This window comes from Lactuca serriola, chromosome 1, assembly GCF_051521515.1.
Source record: "Lactuca serriola cultivar US96UC23 chromosome 1, Lser_US96UC23_V15, whole genome shotgun sequence".
In the NCBI taxonomy this organism is placed as follows: domain Eukaryota; kingdom Viridiplantae; phylum Streptophyta; class Magnoliopsida; order Asterales; family Asteraceae; genus Lactuca; species Lactuca serriola.
This window is the reverse complement of record NC_136408.1, coordinates 11,089,259-11,113,044: the sequence shown is the minus strand read 5'-3', so window position 1 is coordinate 11,113,044 and position 23,786 is coordinate 11,089,259. Positions and strand designations below refer to the sequence as shown.

At 33.6% G+C, this 23,786-nt stretch overlaps 2 protein-coding genes across 2 annotated transcripts; both read right to left on the bottom strand.

The window, feature by feature from the left end:
- Nucleotides 1-9,092: 9,092 nt before the first annotated feature.
- Nucleotides 9,093-15,537, bottom strand: LOC145099358 (26S rRNA (cytosine-C(5))-methyltransferase NOP2B-like). Its single transcript, XM_079036958.1, has 18 exons — nucleotides 15,311-15,537; nucleotides 14,777-15,013; nucleotides 13,895-14,094; nucleotides 13,368-13,431; nucleotides 13,138-13,271; nucleotides 12,965-13,048; nucleotides 12,790-12,864; nucleotides 12,547-12,618; nucleotides 12,384-12,457; nucleotides 12,115-12,167; nucleotides 11,899-12,008; nucleotides 11,494-11,562; nucleotides 11,312-11,386; nucleotides 11,055-11,147; nucleotides 10,901-10,980; nucleotides 10,716-10,815; nucleotides 9,916-10,175; nucleotides 9,093-9,347 (listed from the first exon to the last, which is right to left on the bottom strand). Exons 2-18 carry the CDS (start codon nucleotides 15,003-15,005, stop codon nucleotides 9,281-9,283), a joined length of 1,839 nt encoding a protein of 612 aa, XP_078893084.1. The 5' UTR covers nucleotides 15,006-15,013; nucleotides 15,311-15,537; the 3' UTR covers nucleotides 9,093-9,280.
- Nucleotides 15,538-17,696: 2,159 nt separating this feature from the next.
- On the bottom strand, nucleotides 17,697-19,919 carry LOC145099304 (BTB/POZ domain-containing protein). Its single transcript, XM_079036908.1, has 2 exons — nucleotides 19,494-19,919; nucleotides 17,697-18,375 (listed from the first exon to the last, which is right to left on the bottom strand). The coding sequence occupies exons 1-2, from the start codon at nucleotides 19,779-19,781 to the stop codon at nucleotides 17,893-17,895; spliced, it is 771 nt and encodes a 256-aa protein (XP_078893034.1). The 5' UTR covers nucleotides 19,782-19,919; the 3' UTR covers nucleotides 17,697-17,892.
- Between the last annotated feature and the right edge of the window lie 3,867 nt (nucleotides 19,920-23,786).

Below are 23,786 nucleotides of genomic sequence, written 5' to 3'. Positions count from 1 at the left end.
CGCCCCTAGCGTTGGCCTCTGAAATTCCATAAACGAATATTTTAGAACAGGGCGTTACAAACATACCACCAAGCTCCACATTTATCTTGTTTAGGTCACTATTGATGTTGCTAATGACTCCTCATGTCCCACTTCTGTTTGCGGATAAATGAGAACTCCCAAAGCTACCTACTGAACCATGCAATGCTTTAATCACCGCCGTCCAAAGAGATCCATGATCTTGTTTGAACTGCCACCACCATTTACAAAGAAACTAACAATTAAGAGCTTGCAAACTGTAATATCCGAGATTTGCATGTATTTATATTATTTATTTTATTGATTAATTGGTTGTTGTTGGTTTCGGCAAGGATAGTCGGGCCTTAAGCTTTGGGTTGTGAAAGGCATTACGCGAGGCGTACCATGCCAGGTATGTGCAGCGTACTCAAAAGGATGGGGCAGGAAGGCCATGCGCGTACGCCCAGCGTACCAAAGGGTACGCACGCAGGTTCTAAAACCCTAACGTTTAGGGTTTGATCCCTAATTATAGGACCCTAGGCCTTTGGTCCAGCCTCCCTCTCACCCTTATAGAGCCACCACGAAAACCCTAACCCACATTTTTGTATTCTTGTGATTTGGAAGCCACTTGAGAGCATTTTAGTGTTGTTTTGGTGTTTAGAAGAGAACGGAGTTTGAAGAAGGAGCACAGATTCAAAGGGAGCTTGTACATACAGAAGATTAGCACCATTTCTGACTTATTTGAGGTATGAGGCTTCAAACTTGATCATTGCTTGTTTAGATTTGATTTTGGGGTGTTTTGGGTCACTTTTGGACTCCATTGTTGAGGTTGCTTGAATCTTGATAGTTTCAGAACACAAGAGCTGTCCTTTTAGGCTATTAGAAGCACTTAGTGTAATAAAAATCGGACCTTGATGGTTAAGCCACAACCATGCAAGTGTTTGATGGTCATATATCTTGTTAAAATGACCAAAATCATGTTTTGACCCCAACCATGCATGCAAGCACATAAAGTTTGTGACTTTATGGATAAGGAGGTCTTAAAGGACCTGGATCTACATTTTGTACGTAAAGACATAATGGATTAAGTCACAAATGAAGTCCCAAGGAAGCTAGCCAGTACGCTATGCGTGCACCCTGGTATGCTGCTTGTACCGGGTCAACTCCCTGTTTTTGTCAAGGCCAGCGTACGTTGGGCGTATGTGCCAGGTACGCCATGTGTACGCATACAGAGTGGCTATATTGGTCTTTTTGGGCCTTAGGGAATTGGGCCTAGACTATTGGGCCTCGTGGCCTACTGTGGAGTATATTTCTGGGCCTGGGAATTTGGAATTAGAAGTATTGGGCCTTTTGGGCCACATTGGGCCGCTCGAGATTATTTTATTTAAAGTCAGCCATCTTTCCAAACAAACCCTCTAGAAAAGGATGTTGACCATGATAGGAATAGTTTTATTCCAATACGTGACATTTTGACTAGAATTCAATGTTTTGTTGTCAACTAATTTTCTAAGAGAGGCGATTGTGAAAACACAATGAGACTCCATTCTCAGCTAACATCTGTTCTCAGAAACGTACCACCAACTTCCACATTTATCTTGTTTAGGTCACTATTGATGTTGCTAATGACTCCTCATGCCCCTCTTCTGTTGTGGCTAAACGAGACCTCCCAAAGCTACCAACAAAACCATGCAATGCTTTAATCACCTCCGTCCAAAGAGATCCATGATCTTGTTTGAACGTCCACCACCATTTACAAAGAAACTAACAATTAAGAGCTTGCAAACTGCCAAATTCTAAAACTCCTAATGCTTTTAAGCTCAAGACCTTATTCCAAGCAACCCACTCAACTTTTCTCTTTTCCGAGTTTCCTCCCCAAAAGAAGTTACGTCAGATACATTCGAGATTTTTTATAATTTGAGTCGGTGCTTTATACAATGAGAACATATAAGAACCTAGGTGTCCATGAACCGATTTGCAAATAACTAGCTTTCCGCCGAAAGAGAGACATCGAGCTTTCGAAGAAGACAACTTATTTTTGAATTTATCAACCAAACATTGCCAATTGTTTTTTCTCGTCATGCTTCCACCCACCGATAACCCAAGATAATTGAAGGGAAGGTTTTCGTCTATACAAGACAACTCTCTCGCTAAATCTTCAACCTCCTGACTACTAACCCCCACTCCAATAACTCTACTCTTAGAAACGTTTATGCTTAGACCACAGGAGATATGGAAATATCTAAGCAACCTCATTAGGTTTTTCGCATTTATTGTTGACCATTCTCCGAGAAACAAGGTATCGTCTGCAAACCGGAAGATCGAGTGTTTTGGACCATTTTTGGGCAAACCTATCCCTTTTTAAACCCTTTTTCCATTGCTTCATACAACGCCACTTTTAATCCTTCCACGTCATAAATAGAAACGATAAAAGGAGGTCTCCCTACCGAATCCCTTTTTGAAACATGAATTGTTTTGTTGATGCCCCGTTGACCAATACCGATACTCTTGGTGACTAAGTAATTGCTAACATCCAATTTATCCATAACTCTCAAGAGCCCATTTCAACCATCATGTCATCCAAAAATTTCCAATTCATATTATTTAAAGCTTTCTCAAAAACGAGGTTGAATTTCATCATTTTCTTCATCCTTTTTTCAGCCCACCTCACCTCATGTGTTGTGGTTTTCTTCTAACATAATGCTATATCATGGTTAAAACAGTGACAATAAGCCATGTCTTGATTTTGTGTCGAGGCAGAATATTGAGTTGCCACCAATGTTGTCTATGAGGTGTGTTGGTTGTATAATGATCTACTTGAGCCCATTTCCCCTTACAACAACCCCTATAGTATATTGTGACAATGTCCGTGTCATTAACTTACAACTGAGCAATATATTTCAGCAATAAATTATAATACACATCAAAATGGATAAACTTTGTTCGTGAAAAGTGGCTTATTGTGAAGTCTATGTCCTGTATGCTACATCACGGTATCAACTTGTCGATATCTTCAGCAAAAAAAAACTACCTATTCTTCATTAATACCTTCAAGACAATCTTAGCATTTGAGCTCCTCCCATTAACATTATCTTGTAGTTGCACTTATAGTGTAAATTAGGATAAATATTTACTAACCTTATAATACAACATTTAAAGGATGCCAAAACCTTTTTCACCTTTTAGTGACTTTTAGTGACTTGGAGAAACATTAACACAATTTCAAGGTAGCAATGATGATCGAATAGAAGTGGGTATCAGATCCGGTTACGATGTAGACAGTTTCTTAAATTAATATTGTCTTTTATAAACCGTTTTATCTTTCTTTCAAAAAGTATAGGTTTCAAATAGCCGGTTTCTAAAACCCTTTGTCCACTTTGAAACGGCGGGTTACCCTGTTTTGGTTATTTTACACAAAAAACTTTTTTATAACCGCTCTAGTTTTGGTGAAAACAAATTTTCCTTAATGTGAAAAAAACCGAACAGGTAGATCGAATTCAAAAGCATGTTTGCCCCATGTCTAGGTTGGAGTGGTTTAGTAATTGTTGGTGGTAATTGGCCATCAAGGCCACAACGACACTTATTTATGTCTATTCCACATTTTATTAATCCATATATTTGCCCAGCAATTCTTATTGTTTTGAATTGATTCGCCCCTTACATTTATTTGTAATATATGAAATTGTGTAGAATAACTAATACATTGTATGATGTTTTGCTTGATATTTTGCCAAGTATTTGCTTAGAGCTTTTGTTTTATAAATTCGTTTAATAAAAGTACCGGAAAATAATGGAGAAAAATTACGGAAATTTCAATAATAATAATAATAATAAATATATAAATATGTATATAAATAAGCTTGGTAATCTGCTGAAAACTCTTGTTTATCTTCAAAGAAAATATTATTATAATAATGTATCACACACTTACACACACCAAGTCACACCCTCACTCAACAAATAAATTTCATGTATATTCCTAATTAAGTTCCTACACCTTGCCTTGCAGGCACACACACGGAAGTGAGGCTTTTGGGAAGCTCCAGCAACATTATATAATGACATAGACCTGAATGCTCTTATTCCTTCATCACAAACAGAATTTGAATCATTAAAAGAATATCATTCTAGAGGCAGAACTAGTAACAAACAATACGAGAATCTGATGGGGGATAACCAGCAACAGAACTATGGGTCAAACATGAGTGGTGGAAAGACATCAAAGGCCACTGTGATGCCAGCAAACAAGAAGCATGTGTCAACTATGATGGCTGAGAAGACCGCAAAAGTTATCGCATCGACTGCAAAACATATCACGAACAAAAATAAGATAAATCCTGAGGATTACGGTTCTTGATTATAGGTGATGCATGGACATAATGAAACAAGTTGCACAAATCTGTTTGCTGCAGAAGAATGCTATATATATGTATCTTATGTATGTATGTTAAATATGTGTTCAAGTACGTTTCTTTTTTGTAACCCACTCCAAACCTATGTGTGTACTTTGTAGTGTGTATCTCGATATTTATGTGCAAGAAGTAGCTACATACGATATAAATATTTGTTGTACTTTTGAATTAGCCTTATGTTTCTTACTTAATCCACTTATGCGTTGTTTAAGACTATATCATAAATGTTGAAACGGTTCGCTAAAGAGCATGGACGTATAGCCTCTACAAATTATAGTGAGAATTAATTACCTTTAGAAAATTAAAATTTAATTTCTGAACGAAATATATCTTATGTCATGATTGATTTGGAATACTTTTGAAATTAAAACACATTTAATTTTTGGACCCATTGATGTTCTTAGACAAGTGTTTCAAGCACAACAAGACAATGTTTTAGGTTATATTTTTCATGTGACTTACCGTTTTCTACCAAACAGTAAACATATTTTTTTAATTTCCACATACAACACAGGACTAGAATTAGAAATTGAGGACTTTATTTCTTTCACCATGCCAAAATATCTATATTTTTAAATTCTTGGACACATATAAGCTATATAAAGGTTGATGTCATATAATTTCTGAATTCATTACTTGAGAAGGCGGGTTGTAATCATTTTATGGCATCTTGTTGTAAAATATCATTGAAATCAACTTGTAATTTTGAGTAAAATGGAATGTGCTTTTGTTAAACCTAATTTTTTTTGCTATTTGCTCTATAAAGGTTATACGCGTCAAAATTTGCATGGCGTTTATTAAGGCAGCAAAAAAATACAAAGGTCACTTCCAAAAATACTTTGAAAGTTTGTCGTTCATTCGGCTTATCATATCAAAAAAAAACAAGTCATAAGTCAGCTCGTACTTCTTTGATTTTTTTTCTTCATTCAAAACGTCTGAGAACTAAGAGACGTGTAGGGTAATAAACACCCAACGCTTAAATCAATCATCATTGGAGATTGAAACGACTCGGTCTTGCACCACTTGGTGATAAAGAAAATCTTAACTTAAACAACTTTTTATCCTTAAATACTTTCAAACATAAAACAATAGGAATTTCATCTAGTGACCTTGTCAAAATCAATCAAATCCTAATGATGCGTCACGACGTGGTATCAAAAGGAACTATAGTTTCTTTATGTAACATTGCTCGTACCTTGAATCGTAGTTGAAAGACTTCTGAATTTTAACCTTAACTATTCAAAAACTATTAGCATCACTTGCACGAATATATTAATAATGTTTACAACATACACTAGTTACAAAAAATGTCATTTTAAAATAGGTTTTTAATCCAAGTACAAGTGGATTCAGGCTACTTAGGAAATATCGATAATAGTAAGAGTCGAAATTTGTCAAGACATCATTTTCAGTTTGGAAATTAATGAAAGAAGTCGAGATTACATGATTGCAAAAAACAATGAAAATAGAAAACTTTTTTGTAGTAGGTTGAAACCATACTAGATTGCCAAAAATAATAATAATAATAATAATAATAATAATAATAATAATAATAATAATAATAATAATAATAATAATAATAATAAATTCTTTTCCTAACATTTCTCGTAACTTGAATCATAGTTTTTTTTGTTGAACAACGAGAAATTTATTAAACACTAGTGATACGATAAAAAGATACAATTAAAAATGAATTGCATATCAGATTGGACCGCAACTCTTCCATTTAACATTCTTAGCTTAATTGACACTACTCCTAATCCAATGGAACGAGAGAAGTTGTATCTAATGGAAGATAGACTTGCAATTTTTAAACTTGCTATTGAACACCTCCCGAGGATGATTGGACTCATAGTATGTGGGCATTCCAACCAGTTGATTGTGGACCCGGGGTATTCGAACCTGATGGTTGACTGGACCCATAGTATGTTGTTTTATGATTGTATGTATTTTATCATGGGTATGGATATTTTGTGGGTAGCTCACTAAGCTTTCGGGTTTACAGTTTCAGTTTGTTGTTTCAGGTACTTTTGGTGATCGCGGGAAGGCGATCGTACCGCTCCTCCTGCTGTTATGACTTTTTGATTTGATATTGGGATACTCTGATAATTATTATTTTGAAAACAAACTATGTAATGTTCAATGGTTTTAAATGTTTTGAAAAAGTTGAAAATTGGTTTAAATTTTATGGGTGTTACATAAATACATACCAAGAACCAGGCGTTACAAACATGCCTCCATAATCATTTATAAACCTCATCGTCAATTCCTCTTAAACCTAACAAAAGTTTTGATTATTCTTCGATTAATATGAGGTTCCAACACCAAGGTATGTTATTTTAAGTTCCTAACTCCATCTTCTTCTTCATCTAGGTCAAATTCCCTCCATAAAAGTGTAAAAAAAAAAAAAAAAAAAAAAAAAAAAAAAAGACTTACTCTAAACCCTAATTTTTATGTCTTGAAAATATTGACTAAATCTTGTATAGGGATTCAATACTAAGCTTTCGGAAGGGATTGTAAAGAAGAAGGGAAGCTTTTACCTCCGTTTGTGAATTCCACCATTGAAGAGCTCAACTTTTCTTTAGGTTGAAGATGAAGTGAAAAATTCAAGCACACATCACAAATTCAAGCATTCGACTCGTACATTCCTTCCATATCTCAAGTTTGATGCATGAATCATAAGATTGTTTGACTAAAAACATGTGGCCTTGAGTTAGGCACATGAGCAGTTACTAAAAGAGGGAAAGACATCATTTTTCAAAGGAGATAGTTTTTGGGAGCAACTTCTAGCGATTTTGGAGGATTTTTGGGGAATTCTTGAAGGCTACTAATCATTGCAAACGCTTTTGATTTCCTTTTGTAAGCATTAAACATTTCAATTCCATCTTTATTCTTGTTTGATATTTTCTTAGCCATGTGGCTAAGAAACCCTAGTTTCTAGTTCATGTTCAAAACATCTTGATTATTTGACTTGAAGCATGTGATTTGATGTTTATGTTTTTGTTTAAACTAGAACCCTTGAATTTGATTTGTGTTTAATTGACCACTTTCATGAATTGATTTTTTATGTAGTTAATAAACTTTTAGGGTACCTAATAGTTCTATTAATTTAATAATTGGTAACAAACAATAAGTTTTCTTATTGTAAAACATATATCAAATGTTCACAGTTTTGAACGAATGAGAAGAAATGAACATAGTTGGGAAGCTTGTACAAAACTTAATGCGTTTTTCAATACAATCTAAGAGCATGTTTAGATTGAATTAGAAAAGCTAGGTCCAGTCAAAAAGCATGTTTTTGTTAGATAATTCAGCAATTGAGAAGTATTAGAACGTGTTAATATCTTTCAGTACCAACATAAAATAACAATCATGAATTACATCAAATCATAATCAAGTTAAATGTCAACATTGAGAACTAGAACCAGAACCATTTCAACAACTTGTTTACAAATCTATTTCATTTTCTAGATGTTTTCAAAATAGATTGTTATTTTTATTATTTTACTTTTGCAAACAAATCTCAATTTGTGACCAAAGTACCTTACACAAAGAGGTATAGATTTTTACCTTATGTCTCTATGGTTCAACCCTGCTTGTCGTGTACTACTTTTTAGTGCATTAAAACAGTGTATTGGAGTCCTTTGTACCTCTATTATTTGTTGGGTTTGATACGCCTAACACACCTCTTACTCTCTGTTTAAAAATTTGACCATCCATAGATCAGTCAATGTCACCGATGTTCTAATCTACAAAATCCCTCCGTTTTCTAGATCTGCAAAACAAGACCGATGCAACAGATTTGTCCCTCTTCCGCCACCAATATTCATTGCTTTCCCTTTCATTAGTGGTGGCCATAGCTTTCTCAATCCAGATTTATATCTCGATCCGGATGAATTCCAATGGTCAACAATGTTGAGATAGTGGTGGCAAACCACCGACATTCTCATTTGGTGAATAAGGAGGCTCGATGAGGTGTTGCTCTGTAGTGTGGTGATTTGTAACAGTAGATGGCCAGCTGAGGTGATGCTCGACGATACAAGGGTGATGAAGGTGGGTTTTTTGGTGGTGTAAGTATGGTGATTTGTAGCAAGCAAGATGGTCGATGGTGTTTTCTCAACTGCAATGGTAGTAGAGGAAGGTGAAGTTGGAAATATATATATATATATATATATATATATATATATATATATATATATATATATATATATATATATATTGAAGCATTTAGATAGAAGAGATAGGACTCTTTTTTTAAATTTTTATTAATAAAAACAATACAAAAAAATAATAAATAAAGAATCAAATATAAAGGTATATTCGTCTTTTCAAATGTATGGTAACCAAAATCACTAAAAAGATCCAAAATTAGTCATCTAACACACCACCAAACCTTTTTGGATCAAAATTGCAGAATTTTGACAACCACAGGACCATTTTTGCAATTGTCCCAAAAAAAAAGGAATACATGGGCAAGACTTTCATATTTAGTAAACTGTAAACTAAATTAACAAAACAAAAAGAGTGAGTGAGAGTGGTCATCCTATCTTTGAAGCAAAACCAAACCAAGACTTTGATTTGCTTTCTAATAACGTCTAAATAAATAAGTAAATACTTGGTAAAATCATTCACTGTGGAAACAAGGGGGGGCATGGAGAGCATAAATAAAAAGCAAGGACAATAATAGAATCCATAAAAATTAACCTGGCTAAATCAAAAACAAAACCCAAATACAATACAGATTCTATTATAATATAATATAAATAACAAGAAAGAAATAAAACATCAAGTAATAAATAAATATATAATTTGGAACAAAATTTTTGCCATGGCAGAACTAAATTTGGTGTGTCAGATCATACCCTGGGTCTGGTCTACCTTTTCTTGATTGAGGATTTTGTTTTCTTCTTTGCTTCTCTTAGAGCTTCTCTCTTCTCTTCCCTGCATCACCATAACCATAAGCATCATATTCATGGATACAAAATTATTACACCACATTAATTTTTTAATAATTCTATTTATTTGTGTGTATTATATATAGCATCCTACTTTCATTTACTTATATTATTACTTTCAACTTTTTTTCTATATCAAGAATCTACACAATTATTACATCACACCTTTTTTCTTAAACAACAGAAAAGTAAAAAGCAGTTTCAAGGCTTCATCAATTTAGCCACTAAACTACTTTTTTTTCTACAACAATTAAACAACTATACTTTTTTTATCGTTCAAAAAACAATCATCCTCAAAAGTTACATTCACCACTTTTCAAATAAGCCACTACTGCTAATTTGATAAAACAGTTGCCCTTTTCTAAAAGGTCGAAAGGAGTCTTATAATGAATGATTTAATCACTACAGGAATTAGTTAAGTGTAAAATAATGAAAGTATAACTGATTTTTATTTTTAACTTTTCAAAATCCAGTTGCCTTATATAACATAATACCAAAGAGACATATATGGTGTGTGTGTGTGTGTGAGAGAGAGAGAGAGAGAGAGGATGTACCTGGCTTTTGAGATCTCTTCTCTAGGAGGAGGTTTATATTTCTTCCTCTTCTCAAAAGTGGCAGGTTTTTCTTCTTGTTTTTTTCTTTTAAGAGAAGCATCATTTGAGTTTTTTTTCTCTTTTCTCAAAACCTCTTTCTTTTGTTTTTGTTGAGGAATTTCTTCTTCCATGATTTCAGAACCTTCTTCCACCTCTTCTTCTTCTTCTTGTACTTCAGAATATGTTCCAGGAACTCCCTTTGAATTACTCATTTTTTTCAACTGCAATAATAATATCAACATAAATAAACATAAACCACCGATTCATTAATAACTCTACAACCATTCAGAATACAAATTATTACAGTTATAAACCATTTACTACGACTTATCGTATTTCTTTGGTCAAATTTTATAATCTCATAAACATCAATTATAGTTAATCCCAAGTGGGTATTTAAAAATCTTCACAAGTTCAAAAAAACACTACAAAAATTAAGTAAACTAAATGGGCCCAAAATATGGATTTATAAAAAAAAATTCTGAATCTCGTTGAATTTTTATATAAACTTATATACTTTTAATATATGGGCTATATGCATAAAATAGCAATGTACATCTATCTATTAGTGTATTATAGCATCCTACTTTCATTTCTTTCTATTACATCTTTGAATTTTCGGTTTTTTTTTTTAATTTTATTTAGCATTAAAGCATTCTACTTAAAAAATCTACCCAACCACAGCATTGTGACATCATGCTTTTGGTTTGTTGTTGCTATTGTGTATGTATAATATAATATAATATAATATAATGGGATACCTTTGCAACAAAAAAGCCATCCATGTTATGAACATGTGGATAGAAACGTCTTGTCTTTTCCAATGATGGATGAAATCTGCGTTCCCTAAATCGAACAAACCTACATAGTACATACAAAAAATACAAATTCTTTAAGACAAAAATATTCATCAAATTTTTTTTTAAAAAGTAAATAAAGAAAATACCCTGGGCGACCAAAATCTAGTCCACATGGCACGAGTTTCACATCCCTCTTCTTCAGTGCATAGTCTATAACATCTTCATTCTGCAAGATCACAATAAAGTGTTTATTGTCTGGATAAAAGAAAGATGTTTGAAAATAATTAAAAAGAATAATACCTCAATAACCATCAAGGAGCATGTGGAGTAAACCACATAACCCCCTGATTTTGAATTTGCATCCACCATGTCAATTGCTGCAAGTATTAGTTCCTGCAAATCAACAAATTTAAAATGGAGCTCTTATACAACAATAATAATAACAACATAACTTAGCAACTTTCTCTCACTAATTTATGACATTTATAAAGTTCTAGAAGAATATTAAGAGGTGTGTAAAAGTGAATAGCATACTGCATATATAAGAGTTTGGGTACCTTTTGTAGACGTGAGAAGTTCTGTACATCAATGGCATTTTTAGAGGTTTTGACAGATTCATCTTTAGATATAACCTGTAAAAATTATATAAATAAATAAAGATTCTTATTAAACTGTAAAAGCAAGGACTAGATTACTAGAAACAAGCATATGATATGAGCATATAAAGCTTTAGGCTTACCCCAGTACCACTGCAAGGGGCATCCAACAAAACCCTGTCTGCTGTGTTATGTCCCAATACTTTTGGGAGCTGAAATCAAATCAAATAAAAAAAAAAAAGTGAATCATTTACCAAAATGCCCATAAATGGAAACTCAATATAAAAATATGAGACTGAACAATATTTCTAGAGCAATTTCCAATGATGAAGTGATGAGGATGAGGGCTTTCACATCTTTTGCATAGACAAGAGATTGTAGCCTTTTTGGGTGGCACAAAAAATAGCAACTTATGTCCCATTAAGGCATTAACATCAGTAGTATTAAGCTTCATCTGATTAAATTATATATATATATATATATATATATATATATATATATATATATATATATATATATATATATATATATAAGTTAGAAAAACTAACCTCCTTCCCATCATAGCTGCATACTACAGTATTTGTAACACCCAATCGTTGTAAATTAGATGTTAGTTTACTAAGCCTCTTCTCCTTCATCTCATTAGCATAAATAATACCTAATCATAGGGTGGTTGGTTAATTAGATAAAATTTATATAAAATATACTTTATACACGAATGACATCACAAACAAATTGTGTAAATGTGCAAAGAAAGAGCATACCAGTGTTTTTCATAAGAGCTGCAATGTAAGTGGTTTTACCACCAGGAGAAGCCCTACAACAAGTAAAAGTTGTTTTTCAAAAGGCAGATATGTATACGGGTTCAAATCTGATACTAAAATGTGTATTAAAACAAAGCTAATTATCAATAAAACTGAAATGAATTACAATTCCTTCCAAACGCCCCAAAGCTTTTAAATCTTTTTTACAGTGTAACAAGTTTTGAAGGTATTTTGGAGATAAAATGTAAAAAAAAATGTTAGATACTTACGCCATATCAACAATCCGTTCCTTCTCTTGAGGAGCAAGGGCCATTACAGGTAGAAAAGAGCTTGCGCTTTGCACCTGTAAAGAGTAAACAAAACCAAAAGTTAGAAGAAATAAGCAAATCTTACAAAATAAAAATAAAAAATTTTTAACTAGGATATAAGTACCATGTAATGACCAGCCATATATTCTGGGGTTGCACCATATGGCACTTGATGATCATATACAACCAAGCCAACCTGTTGTTGTTCAAGGGGCAATTGGTGAGACATCACAAATCAATAACGTAGTGTTTACTATGCAGTAATCAAAGGGGTGATGGAATGGAATGAACCATTCCATTCCTTCTCTCTTCCATCGTGACCAAACACTACCTAACTTTACAAAAAAAGAAGATGAATGATCCTTACCTTTGACCACTTGCTTAAAGGATCCAAGTTGATACCTCTATTCAACAAAACACCAGCCAAGTCTCGTCTCCGTGTCTATATATCATCATCAAAAATTGGAGCTACATAAGTATTATACCAAAAACCATGCTATTAAAAAGAAAACGAAAAAATAAATAAGTTTTATATCAATCACCTTTAATGTATTGGTACGTAGGGTGATTGGTCGAGGCTTTTCAAAAGCTTCAATTAGTTCCATAAGTTCAACAGGTGGAAACATCTGCACAAAATGTAATAACTAGAAACAATTAGAATTTGGCAAATGCAGAAATTATCATACAAAATATCAAAGATTTAAACTTAAATTACCTCAACAAATGAAGAAATAAGGAACTCATTGTAGCCATAATATGATCCTAAGTCCAACTTAAGTTGCTCTATATACTGCTTTCTTGTTGCTCCCTCTTGCCTCAAAGAACTAAAATTTGAGAGAATCCTAACAACTGGACAGTTTAATTTAAAATATGTTATAAAAATGGAGATGAGAATATAGGGGTATAAATGGAAAATGAGTTTTTTAATCACACGATAAGACTCACTCTCTTTTATTCTTTGTTGGAGACCGGTGAGATCAGGGGGTCCACAGGCTTCCTCTTCAAGTTCCTATAGTAAATGGATTTAAAACGCATGAAACAATACTCTTATAATTAATGAAACTAAAAAAACTGAGCAAATTAAAACTCATCAAAACCCAAATAAGATTATACTTAAGGAAATATATTTTTTAGTTGTATTTAGATAATAAACTAGAATCGTGAAATTTTGAAAAGATTTGTTACTAGATACTTTGGAAATAAAATGGATGATATCGCCACTTCCCATTCCATTCCATGATAGAATGAAAAAAGCTAAGTAACAAAAAATGACACAGTAAAAGGAATCGCATTGCTTTAAGAAAGTCCATTCCATTCCATCATACAAAACAAACAAGTTTTTTTTCATTCCAACGGAATTACCCATTCCATTCCATCCTGGATTCCATCATATACCAAACACTACCCAAGTAATTGCAACATAACATGTCATTAAGCACAAATGACAAAAAAAAAAAAAAAAAGCAGTAAACCTCCTGTGTTGGCAATCGAAACTCATCAGGTTGTTCTTTGATATTAAGTTGTAGCTCATCTTGTCCCTCTTGTTGTACTATCGCACTTTCTCTGTCTATAGCTGCAGATTCTGCCTGAGGATCACGATCGGAATCGGAACCGGAATCCAATTCCGAATCAGATCCAGAATCCAATTCTGAATCTGAACCTGACCCCTTAACTGTAAACAAATAAAACCAACCAAAAAATAACTAACACTGGGATAGATACAATACAACTTCAAATTGCATAGTATATTACTGTATATGATTTGAACAATGAAACATAACATATTAAAGTGAAAGATTGTTTTTTTTTTAAATTCAAGAAGGTCCTCAATGTCCATCAAGTATTGTTTGTTTTTGACTTCACGGAGTTGGTGTAAGCTGTATATGGTTTTTCTTGTTTACTTAATACAGAAACAATGACTGGATAAAAGGATGTAAAGGAAAGGAGGCTTTCCCCATTAAGTCCAAACTTTTTACATATTTGCCCACATATTTTTGTTCCTTTCAGTACCAAGTTTGTCGTGTTGTTCTAAAATATTTTTGAACATCAGCACATGGGGAAAAAAAAGTCTAGAGGTGCCAACAAAGGCAGATCGGGCAGTTTGGGTAACATGTCAATACAGATTTGGGTCAAAGATGCAAGTTTTAATACATGTCAAACGGGTCAGGTTGACCCATATGGTGCGTGAATATGGAACAATTTCTTCCGCACTTCCAGATAAAGTTCGTTCAATTAGTTCTTGTATGTGAGTGATTCATCGCCACATTTAAGTTCTTACCTTTACCTAATTCATTTTGATAGATTATTGTTTCAACAAGCATAATCCTTGAGTCCAATAGTTACAATTGAAGTACCTTCATAGTCGTTGCCTCCTAAAACATCGCGTGCATATGTATCATCCCCATCCAACGAAAGTTCCGACCCCGAATCCCCACCTTCATCACTATTGATACTCTGCTGTTGTTCCAGTTCTTCGTCTTCCATATCAGACTCGCTCAGAATATCATTTTTCTTTTTGCTCTTGACAGAAACAATCTCCTTTCTGTTTGGTTTCTTCTGTGACTTTTTGCCTTTAATAGCCATTGAAGCCACTAAAGAATGTAAAACCAGATTAGCACAAAAGGAGTCCAGAAATTGAGCATTTAATGAAATTTAAGTTTCATAAATCATAAAACTCTAAACATCAACATAAAAGTCAGATCAAAGCTATACCAGCAGAGGCTGACGAGAAAAATCGAAATCGCAGGCTCTAAGCTAGAGAGACAAGGGACGAAGAGAAGTCCAAAAAAAGAAATCGCAACTAGATGATGTGGAAGGAAGAAAGGCGGGGAATGCGTTTGCAGGAGAGAGAGAGAGAGAGAGAGAGAGAGAGAGAGAGAGAGACTCACCAAAGATTAGGGATGCTCTTGTCGGAGGAAACGCAGGCTGACGACGTCGGGGGAGAAAGGAGAAGACGTCGAGGTGGAGAACCGGAGAAGAAGAATGCGTCGGCTTGGTAAAACGAGGGCCTAATGTGTTCTTGCAAATAGGGTTTTCCGGTAGTAAATGAGGCGGGAATGCGTTATGGTAAGAGGATTAGGGTTTAAAGGATCGAAGCCCGCTGATATTTTGTTGTTGCACACCCAGTATACTTTACTTTTTAAATTGTTTGTTTTGGCTTTTGTTTGTTTTGGTTCAATTGAGCCGTTGCTTAATTTTAAACCTTAAAAAAATTTAGTTTTTTATGAAAATTTTCGAATAAAAATAAAAATTTTAAAACGCTTTAGCTATTTAGTTTTCAAAATTCTTCTTACAAAATGAAAATTTTCTGATTTCAAAATTGTATATAATTTAGAAACGTGATTCTTATAGTTTTTCAAAGTTTTCTAAAACTCTAAGATAGAAAATAAAAAACTTTATCGTTTCCAACCAAACGAATTTTCTAAAATTTTATTGAATATTGAAAATAAAAACTCAATTCTATTTTTTGAAAATATTTTCTTGAAAAATGAAAATAGATTTCCACAACAAAACGCATCCTTAATTTTTTTTATTTTTTGTTTAAAATAAGATTTTTTTAATAAAATTTTTAGACTTTAGTAGTAGGTTTGCTGTTTCTGCAATACACAAATTTCTTCAAAAAAAACTTTATTTTTTTTCCGATAAAACTCAAGTTTAACAATTATTATTGTTAGACCAATTTTCTTGTTTTGGGTCATAACTTTAATGTGTTTATTGTAACTTCTCATTCTTGATATAGGAAAATTGAGGCTAGGTTGATGTTCTTCACCATGATTAAGAAAAATCAATTTAAAATATCAAGTTAGTGTGAAGGATATCTTTCACCATCAATAATTTTTAACCATCATGCAAATAGATTTTAAATCAAACTTGTAACACTTTTTTTTTAATAAATAAAAAATATTCTTAATAAAAAGTTGAAATATTTAAATAAACATTTTGGTAAATATATGGTGTCAAAACATAACATAAATTCGTTTAAACATAATTGGTTTCAAAAATATTTACGTGGGAGTCTCCGATTAAAATAACATCAGGAATCTTTAAAACGCTTGTGCGGAACTATTTTTTTTCCTCCTCTTGATGGAATGAGTTTTCCCTCCATTTATGGGAAAAAATTTCATATACAATTTCAATTCTTTCGCAAAAATTGAACCAAACATAGAAAAGTTGTGGAGTTGGATTACAATTCCCCTTAATTCCATAGAATTCCAGCAAAACAAATGTCCATTATCGCCTTAAATAATAGTTAGGTAAGGGTGCCAAACACCATATTTAAAATAAAATAAAAATAGGTTTAAGTGTTTTTAAATTGTTAGATGAGATATTTTTCCAAGATTATTCTTTCTACAATAGCTCTAATACATAGTTGTTTGTTACAAAGTACATGTCTAAATTGATTTTGCTTAAAGAGACTTTTTTGTCTCGTTCATTAGTTCAGATTGATCCAATGGATTTTGATTAAGCTGATCCAATCTAATTATCCATTGGATGTTGGATTTGCTCAATCGATGCAATCCAATTCATTAGACCGGAAGGCATATTCACATTTTACCACTCACTTTTTTAGTGTCAAATGCGTTTTCTCCTCACTTACCTTCACTCATCAAAAGCTAGGAAATTGTCACATTTCCCTACCTTTTAATTTTTATTTTTTATTTTTTAAAATATATTTTATACAAATATGATACTGGTTTTGTAAGGAATTAAAAATCATGAAGTTTAATATATTTTTTTATAATTTTTTGGTATTTATATAATTCAATAAATATTAAAAAAAACTAAAAAAAAATAATAAGCTAGTCAATCACATGAGGAGAAAGAAGGCAGGGTAGCCGCCCCTCACCCCTTCCCCATTGTGGTCGAACCGCATTGCCGGTACTATATTTCCGGGAGTGGTTTAGTCCCCCCACACCAGTCCCTATAGTCTTATATACAATCGAATCGAATTATATCGATCCGGCTTGTTTTTTATACCTAGGATTGTACGATTAGGATCGCGATTTTGAGAACTATGCTAAAAACTATGTTTCTTCTATTATAATCTTATTTAAGTTTTTTAATAGTTTGCTGGAGATGTTTTCCAGAAACAGTTTCCACTCAAATGCATTCAGGGATTCTCTTTGTTGTTGTTATTTAAGGGATTCTCTTTGTTGTTATTTAAGTTTTATTAAGTTTTTACTATTAAGTTTAATTTTTTATTTTTGTAAATGAAAATCCATTAGCTATGCCTATAATTAAATAACGTATTGCGTATAGTCAAAACTATAAGTATATAAAAAGTTAATATGAAATTCATTTCATTACTACATGGCAACAAAACATGATAATCAAATGTAACAACTCATCCCAATACTTTTGCTTTATCAGATTATCTATTCCTACGTTATGGATTATGCTAAAAAAACAAAAATAGAAAAACAAAAAAACAAAACAAAACAAAACGGATACCATATACTCATGTAACAATCTAACGGCGTTTTATTACCTTATCTTCATGGCTATCAGCAGCAGCAGCGGTATTAACTTGTTTAGACAAATATGCTTCATAAATTTCCACAACAATCCGTGGATCTTTCTCCACAAGCTCCATATATTCTTCACGTTTACTTACCTTCTCCATGTTATCCAAAATTATCGATAATGAGGCATCAAGCAAGTTGTTTGCATTATGCTGATGAGCAAAGGAATAGCTTAAAAGCGAACTCTCCCAGTTGAGTTTTGAAATCAAGAATTTCTCACAGTAAATCTTGAGATGTTTTACTTCATATTTGTCAGCCAACACTAAAAGATCACATGCCATTTCGTCATCAAGACATGCTTCCGCTGTATACAAATAATTCACAAATGCACGCAGAGCATCATATGATACATCGCTTATTTTGATGGTCCCACTCAGGCTTTCTTCCATTTCGGTTTCAAGCATGGCTCGGAATACTGGCGAACGACTCGTCTGTTCATCAAAATAATATAAAATCACAACCAATTCATCGGTATAAACAAAGCATTAGTACCTTTCTCTTGTTTTTCAACTTAAGTTTACCTTTTTATTGTGGTGTGCAAATTGCGGGAAAGACAATGTACTTTGCCTTTTTTTTTTTACCGATATGGGCAATGTACCTTTTATTTTGACCAAGTTTGACCAAAACCGGCTTTTTTGTTGGTTATCAAAAACCCTACCCTATAGCCTAGGCCGATTTTTACAACACTAAGATAAGTATGTTGTTTTTTCTAACTTTGCAAATATAAATTTTAATCTCCTTTTGCTTATAAAAGACCAAAATTGCCCTCACATTCCTATATCCATATGAGCTCTTAGGTCAATACTTGTGGTCTGTGGATATGGTCTACACCGCATGGTCTCTTTGCAGATATATATAACAATAAATTAGTAGGAATAACAGAAATCATATCATTCACCTAACACCAAAATGCTTCATGAAATTAGACATTACAATGACACTTCACTTAACACCATAGTGCTTCATGAATTTTGAAAGCATATCATTCACTTAACCAACCCTGTAGTGCTCACCAATCACCATCCTTATTTTCATCAGCTGAATCCATGGAAGAGCTAAATTATTCATTGAGCATAACTTCATCAAAAGCTCATCTTTCCGGTTTGAATTCCTTAAAGTGTTGACTGTCTATGTGTTTATATCTTGATTCCAATTTATTCATGAAACTGGAAAGATCAGATTGAATTCCACAAACTACAAAGATAAAAGATGTAATTACTTTTAGATCCGTACCCAGGTAGCCTTAAGGATCCTTATATTTCATTAGGAAATTGAAAAATGAATCTTAATCCATATTCGTTGAACAAACCCTAGCTACTCCCTCATTTCCTTGTTCCAATTTGAGGCGTCAAGGACAATTCAACCTTCAAAATTGAATTAATGACTACACTGTCCACTTGTCCAGACGGGATTCTAACCACATTATACCTAACAAAAGCTAGGCTGCTAGCACAGTACCAGATTGGATCATGATCACTTGGTGAATTTGAAATTATTATGTTTCTATAGCAAGTCTAAACAGTGGATTAATTTCGGATAAATTACTGACCAGAACGGCCTTATTGGCTGGAACAGGAACAGAATTGGCCACAGGTTTGCCGGAATCTTCGTCAAAAGCCACCAGAAGTATGTCGGTGAAGCATGGGGTTGTAGATCGGTGGTAATGGTGGGAGCGGGAGTCCACAGGGGACCAAAAACGGAGAAAGTTAACTTTTGATTTTAATTCTTCGATCTCACGCTTCAGTTCTTCCTCAGTCTCGCTCGCCTCCTCGTAGCACTCTCTGCACGTGCCGGCCTCAGCAGCGCCGTACTCATCTTTGCAAGACACACACTTCATCGTCTCCGACGACGTTGACTGCTTTCCGACTCCTTAGCTTACGTTGGATAGCGGCGGCGGTGGTGGTGATGATGGTGCTGCTAACGTGCATTTCTATTAAAGATTTAAATCTGTGGTGGGTTTCGTCAAGTTGTCCGATGTAAATTGTAAAAGCAAAGTGGGCCATTCGGACTGCATTGCATCATCTTATCGCATACCGATTTAATTTTTAAATTTTGTTATTTATTTATTTATTTATTTTACTAAATTTCAAAAGAGATAATGACCTAGAAAAGATATAATATACTTTTTCATTCCTAACATTTTGTCACTAAGATATTTTTTTGTTTATATTTGTAAAATCAACTTGTTTAACTTGACATATTTAGTTTTTATGATAACTACTACAGATAAACTAAAAAAATAACTTAACAGGGTAATATATTTCACACTTTATACACATTTAGTCTTTAATATTTTTTTGCACATTTAGTCCTAATTTTTTTTGTTGCAAAATAAGTCATTATTGTTTTTGTACATATTCAGTACTTATAAACGGTTTTTTTTTAATTTTTTTTTCACGGCATCTTTTATAAGACAATCATTAATAAGGTGTTCAGAGTTGTCTATGTTTATGGCCATTGCAACCTCAACTGGTTGGTGCTTAGGTATTGTGTTATGAACCTTTTAACTACTTCTTACGATATCATATTTTAATGATCTTTATATCCATGTGTTCGTATTTGAGTCTACTATAATTTTATTTTAGATTACTCCCATTAAAAAGTAATATGTTTTTACTTATGATTTCATGTAAAAATGTTCATACATACATTTATGAAAAAACGCATGTATATAAATATCGTAAGTAAAAATATATTACATTTAAACAGAAGTTCTCTAAACGAAAGTTGTAGCAGACTTAAATGTGAATGCGTAGATATAAAGATCGTTAAAATCTAAGATTGTATGAAGAAGTTATGATATTCAGAACACAATACCTAAGCGAAACACAAGACCCAAGCAACCAAGTACCTGAGGTCGCAGTAGCCACAAGCATTAACCCCGCATACCTCATTAATTATTGTCTCACGTAGGATGTAACACCCGGTTTCGAATCATTTCATTACTCGGGGTTGTGGCCCAATCATCAGTTATCATAAGGCTTGGGAGCTTGGGGAAGAAAGGATTTGGCCCTTTTTGGATAAGGGTGATAAAGTCTAAGTAATCCGAGTGTTGGATGGTGTTTCGGAACCCAAGGGCATAATCGTAATTTGTTATCTCGGTTCTTTATGAATTTTGGGTTTTTTTAGGGAACTTCAAGGCTATGATGGGTTGCTAGAAGCCTATGGCTTCTCATCACCTTTCCGTTGATATAAAGTTCGTTGGAAACGGACTTAGATCGAGGAAGTTACAACATTCGGAGTATTTAGGGTTTTGGAGGAACCCTAGTAAGCGGGGCGTACCAAGGGAGTACGTGGGGTGTACGGTTACCCAGGTCGGTATGCTTGGCGTAAAGAGGTATACGTTGGGCGTAATGCGAAGGGTGGTGTGGGGTGCGAGGCCTCGTACGTTAGGCGTACGATGGTTAGTTAGAAAACCCTAATCTTTTGTGTTGTGCCCTATATAAGCTTTATGATAGCCTCTTTTGGTCATTTCTAAGTCAGCCTCTATGGTCTAAAAACCCTAATCCGACCCCCTAGCCCATGTTTGGTGATCATGAAGCTCTTGCGAGATTTGTGGAAGGTTTGTGGATCTAGAAGAAGAAGGAGAAACTTGAAGACTTGTTGTTTGAAGGAAAGCTTTGAGATCTAATATTTGCATCTCCTTTTGGTAGCTTGGGAGTTATAAAGTTCAAACCTTGCCTTTTCATTTCATGTATCTTTTTCTTGTTGCATTTTGGTCATTTTGACCCCTTTTGGTTCATGATTGGGAGTTAAAGTCATTTTTTAGGCTTGGAATTGTAGGTCTGGATATATCATGGGTTCTTTGGGCATAAAGGTGCAAACTTTATGGTGGTTTTGGTTCCACGCATGTATTAAGTCAAGTATTAAGCTCTTTTGAGCTCTAGAGTCCCATTTAGCCATGTATACACATAAAGTTGGCAACTTTATGTGATTAACCACCTTGGGAAAGTCAGATCTGAGATTGGATCCAAGTATTAATGGATTAAGTGATAAATTTAGAACGAAAGTCATGGTTGGTGAGTATGCCAGGTGTATAAGTATGTACGCTGCACGTACATACTTGAATTTCAAAAACTAATAATACACACGAATGTCAACTCAATGGAGCCATAATTCTTGCCCTGAGGCATGGAGCCATTTTCAAAGCCTTTATGAAATCAATTTCCCAGTTCACTCTGCATCGAGCCATTTTCAAAGCCTTTATGAGATCAATTTCGCAAGTTCACTGTGAATTTATTGTTGGATTAGTGTCTAAGCCCGTAACTATATTTGGTATGTACTTGACCCGGTTGTGCATGGTCCTTTTGGGTTGCCTTCACCAAAGCAACTTGACAATGTAATTTAAGGAGAGAGAGAGAGAGAATATTATGGTTTATTAATATATTATAAGAATAATATATTAAAGGAGAAATCATATTTATTTAATTAGTATTGGTCATAAATTAATTAGGAATTAATTTGGTGACTAAAAGAGATTAATTAAATAAAGGGGCATAAACTGTCAAATGTATGATAGTTGAGTTTTGGGCTGGGAAACCTAAAGGACTAAAGGGGGAACGAAATTATGATGGGGATCCATCATATTTTCGTCCAAGGCCTTATTCCATAAGGTTCCTTGGGCTTCTTGGTGGCTAAGTTGTCCATTAGGGTTTAGACTGAAACCCTAGCAGCCTACAATATAAGTATGACCCTTAGGCTATGAAAATCGGCTACACTTGATACCAAGAGAACCCTAGGTCCGATTTTAGCATCTCTCACCCTCTCTCATATTGATTTCTTGCTTGTGGGGTTTGTGAACCATTAGAGGAGTTACAATTGTGACTCCAAGCTTAAGATCAAGAAGACTCCAAGGATTTCAAGCAATTTGAAAGAGGTAAACACTTAGATTTGTTCTTATGATGTTGATTTCGAAATATATATGATAGATCTAGGGTTGCAAGTCTTGGATTCAAAGCACCTACAATAAAGAAACCTAGATCCAAGCATTAGGGTTTGTATGAGCACATAGGATTGTTCTTATACCTAAAACCCATCAGTGGTATCAGAGCCTTGATTGGTTTCAGTTGTATGTGATGCTTTAACTGTTTAACTGCTGAAAATCATTTTTTCTTGCCTTTTCTCGACTCAACTCGGCGAGTTGGCCCGACTCGGCGATTCCAAGTCTGACTCGGCGAGTTTGTGCATCAGACAGAGGATATTTCGGGATTTTATTGTTGTTTTGTCATGGGATTAATGCCTAAATCGTTTTTTGAAGATAAAATCCAAATTTAATTGTATTTGAATGATTATCCCTGCCAAAACAATAGATAATTTCAATTTTTTTGAATAATAGTTGTTTATATGATAAATATGGATTATTTAAATTATTTGGTAATTATCTTGTGACTAAAATTGGATTAGGTCAAATATAGATAATTATAAAATTAATTGTTTATTTTGTATTATTTGTTATTTGATCCCTTGTGTTTTGAAAAGTTCAAAACTTGTCCTCAAGTTTTGAAATTTAAATTTTATGATTAAAAGTTTAATTTTGAATAATTTAAATTTCAAACCCTTAGAATTTTACAAGTTTAAAATTCAACTCTATACTATTATATTATTACAAGCTTAATATATATATATATATATATATATATATATATATATATATATATATATATATGTATAACCTAAAATGCTAGTCTTACCGTTAGTAGGCCTCATTCACGAAACCAATCTATAAGGTGGGTATAAGGTTGCTGCCTATAAAATGACGCTTAATGGGTGCACTCACACCCACCGCTTGCTTGACTAGTGGAGGGTCGTTAGTCGAACGGGTTGGATAGGGCAATCCTCTCCT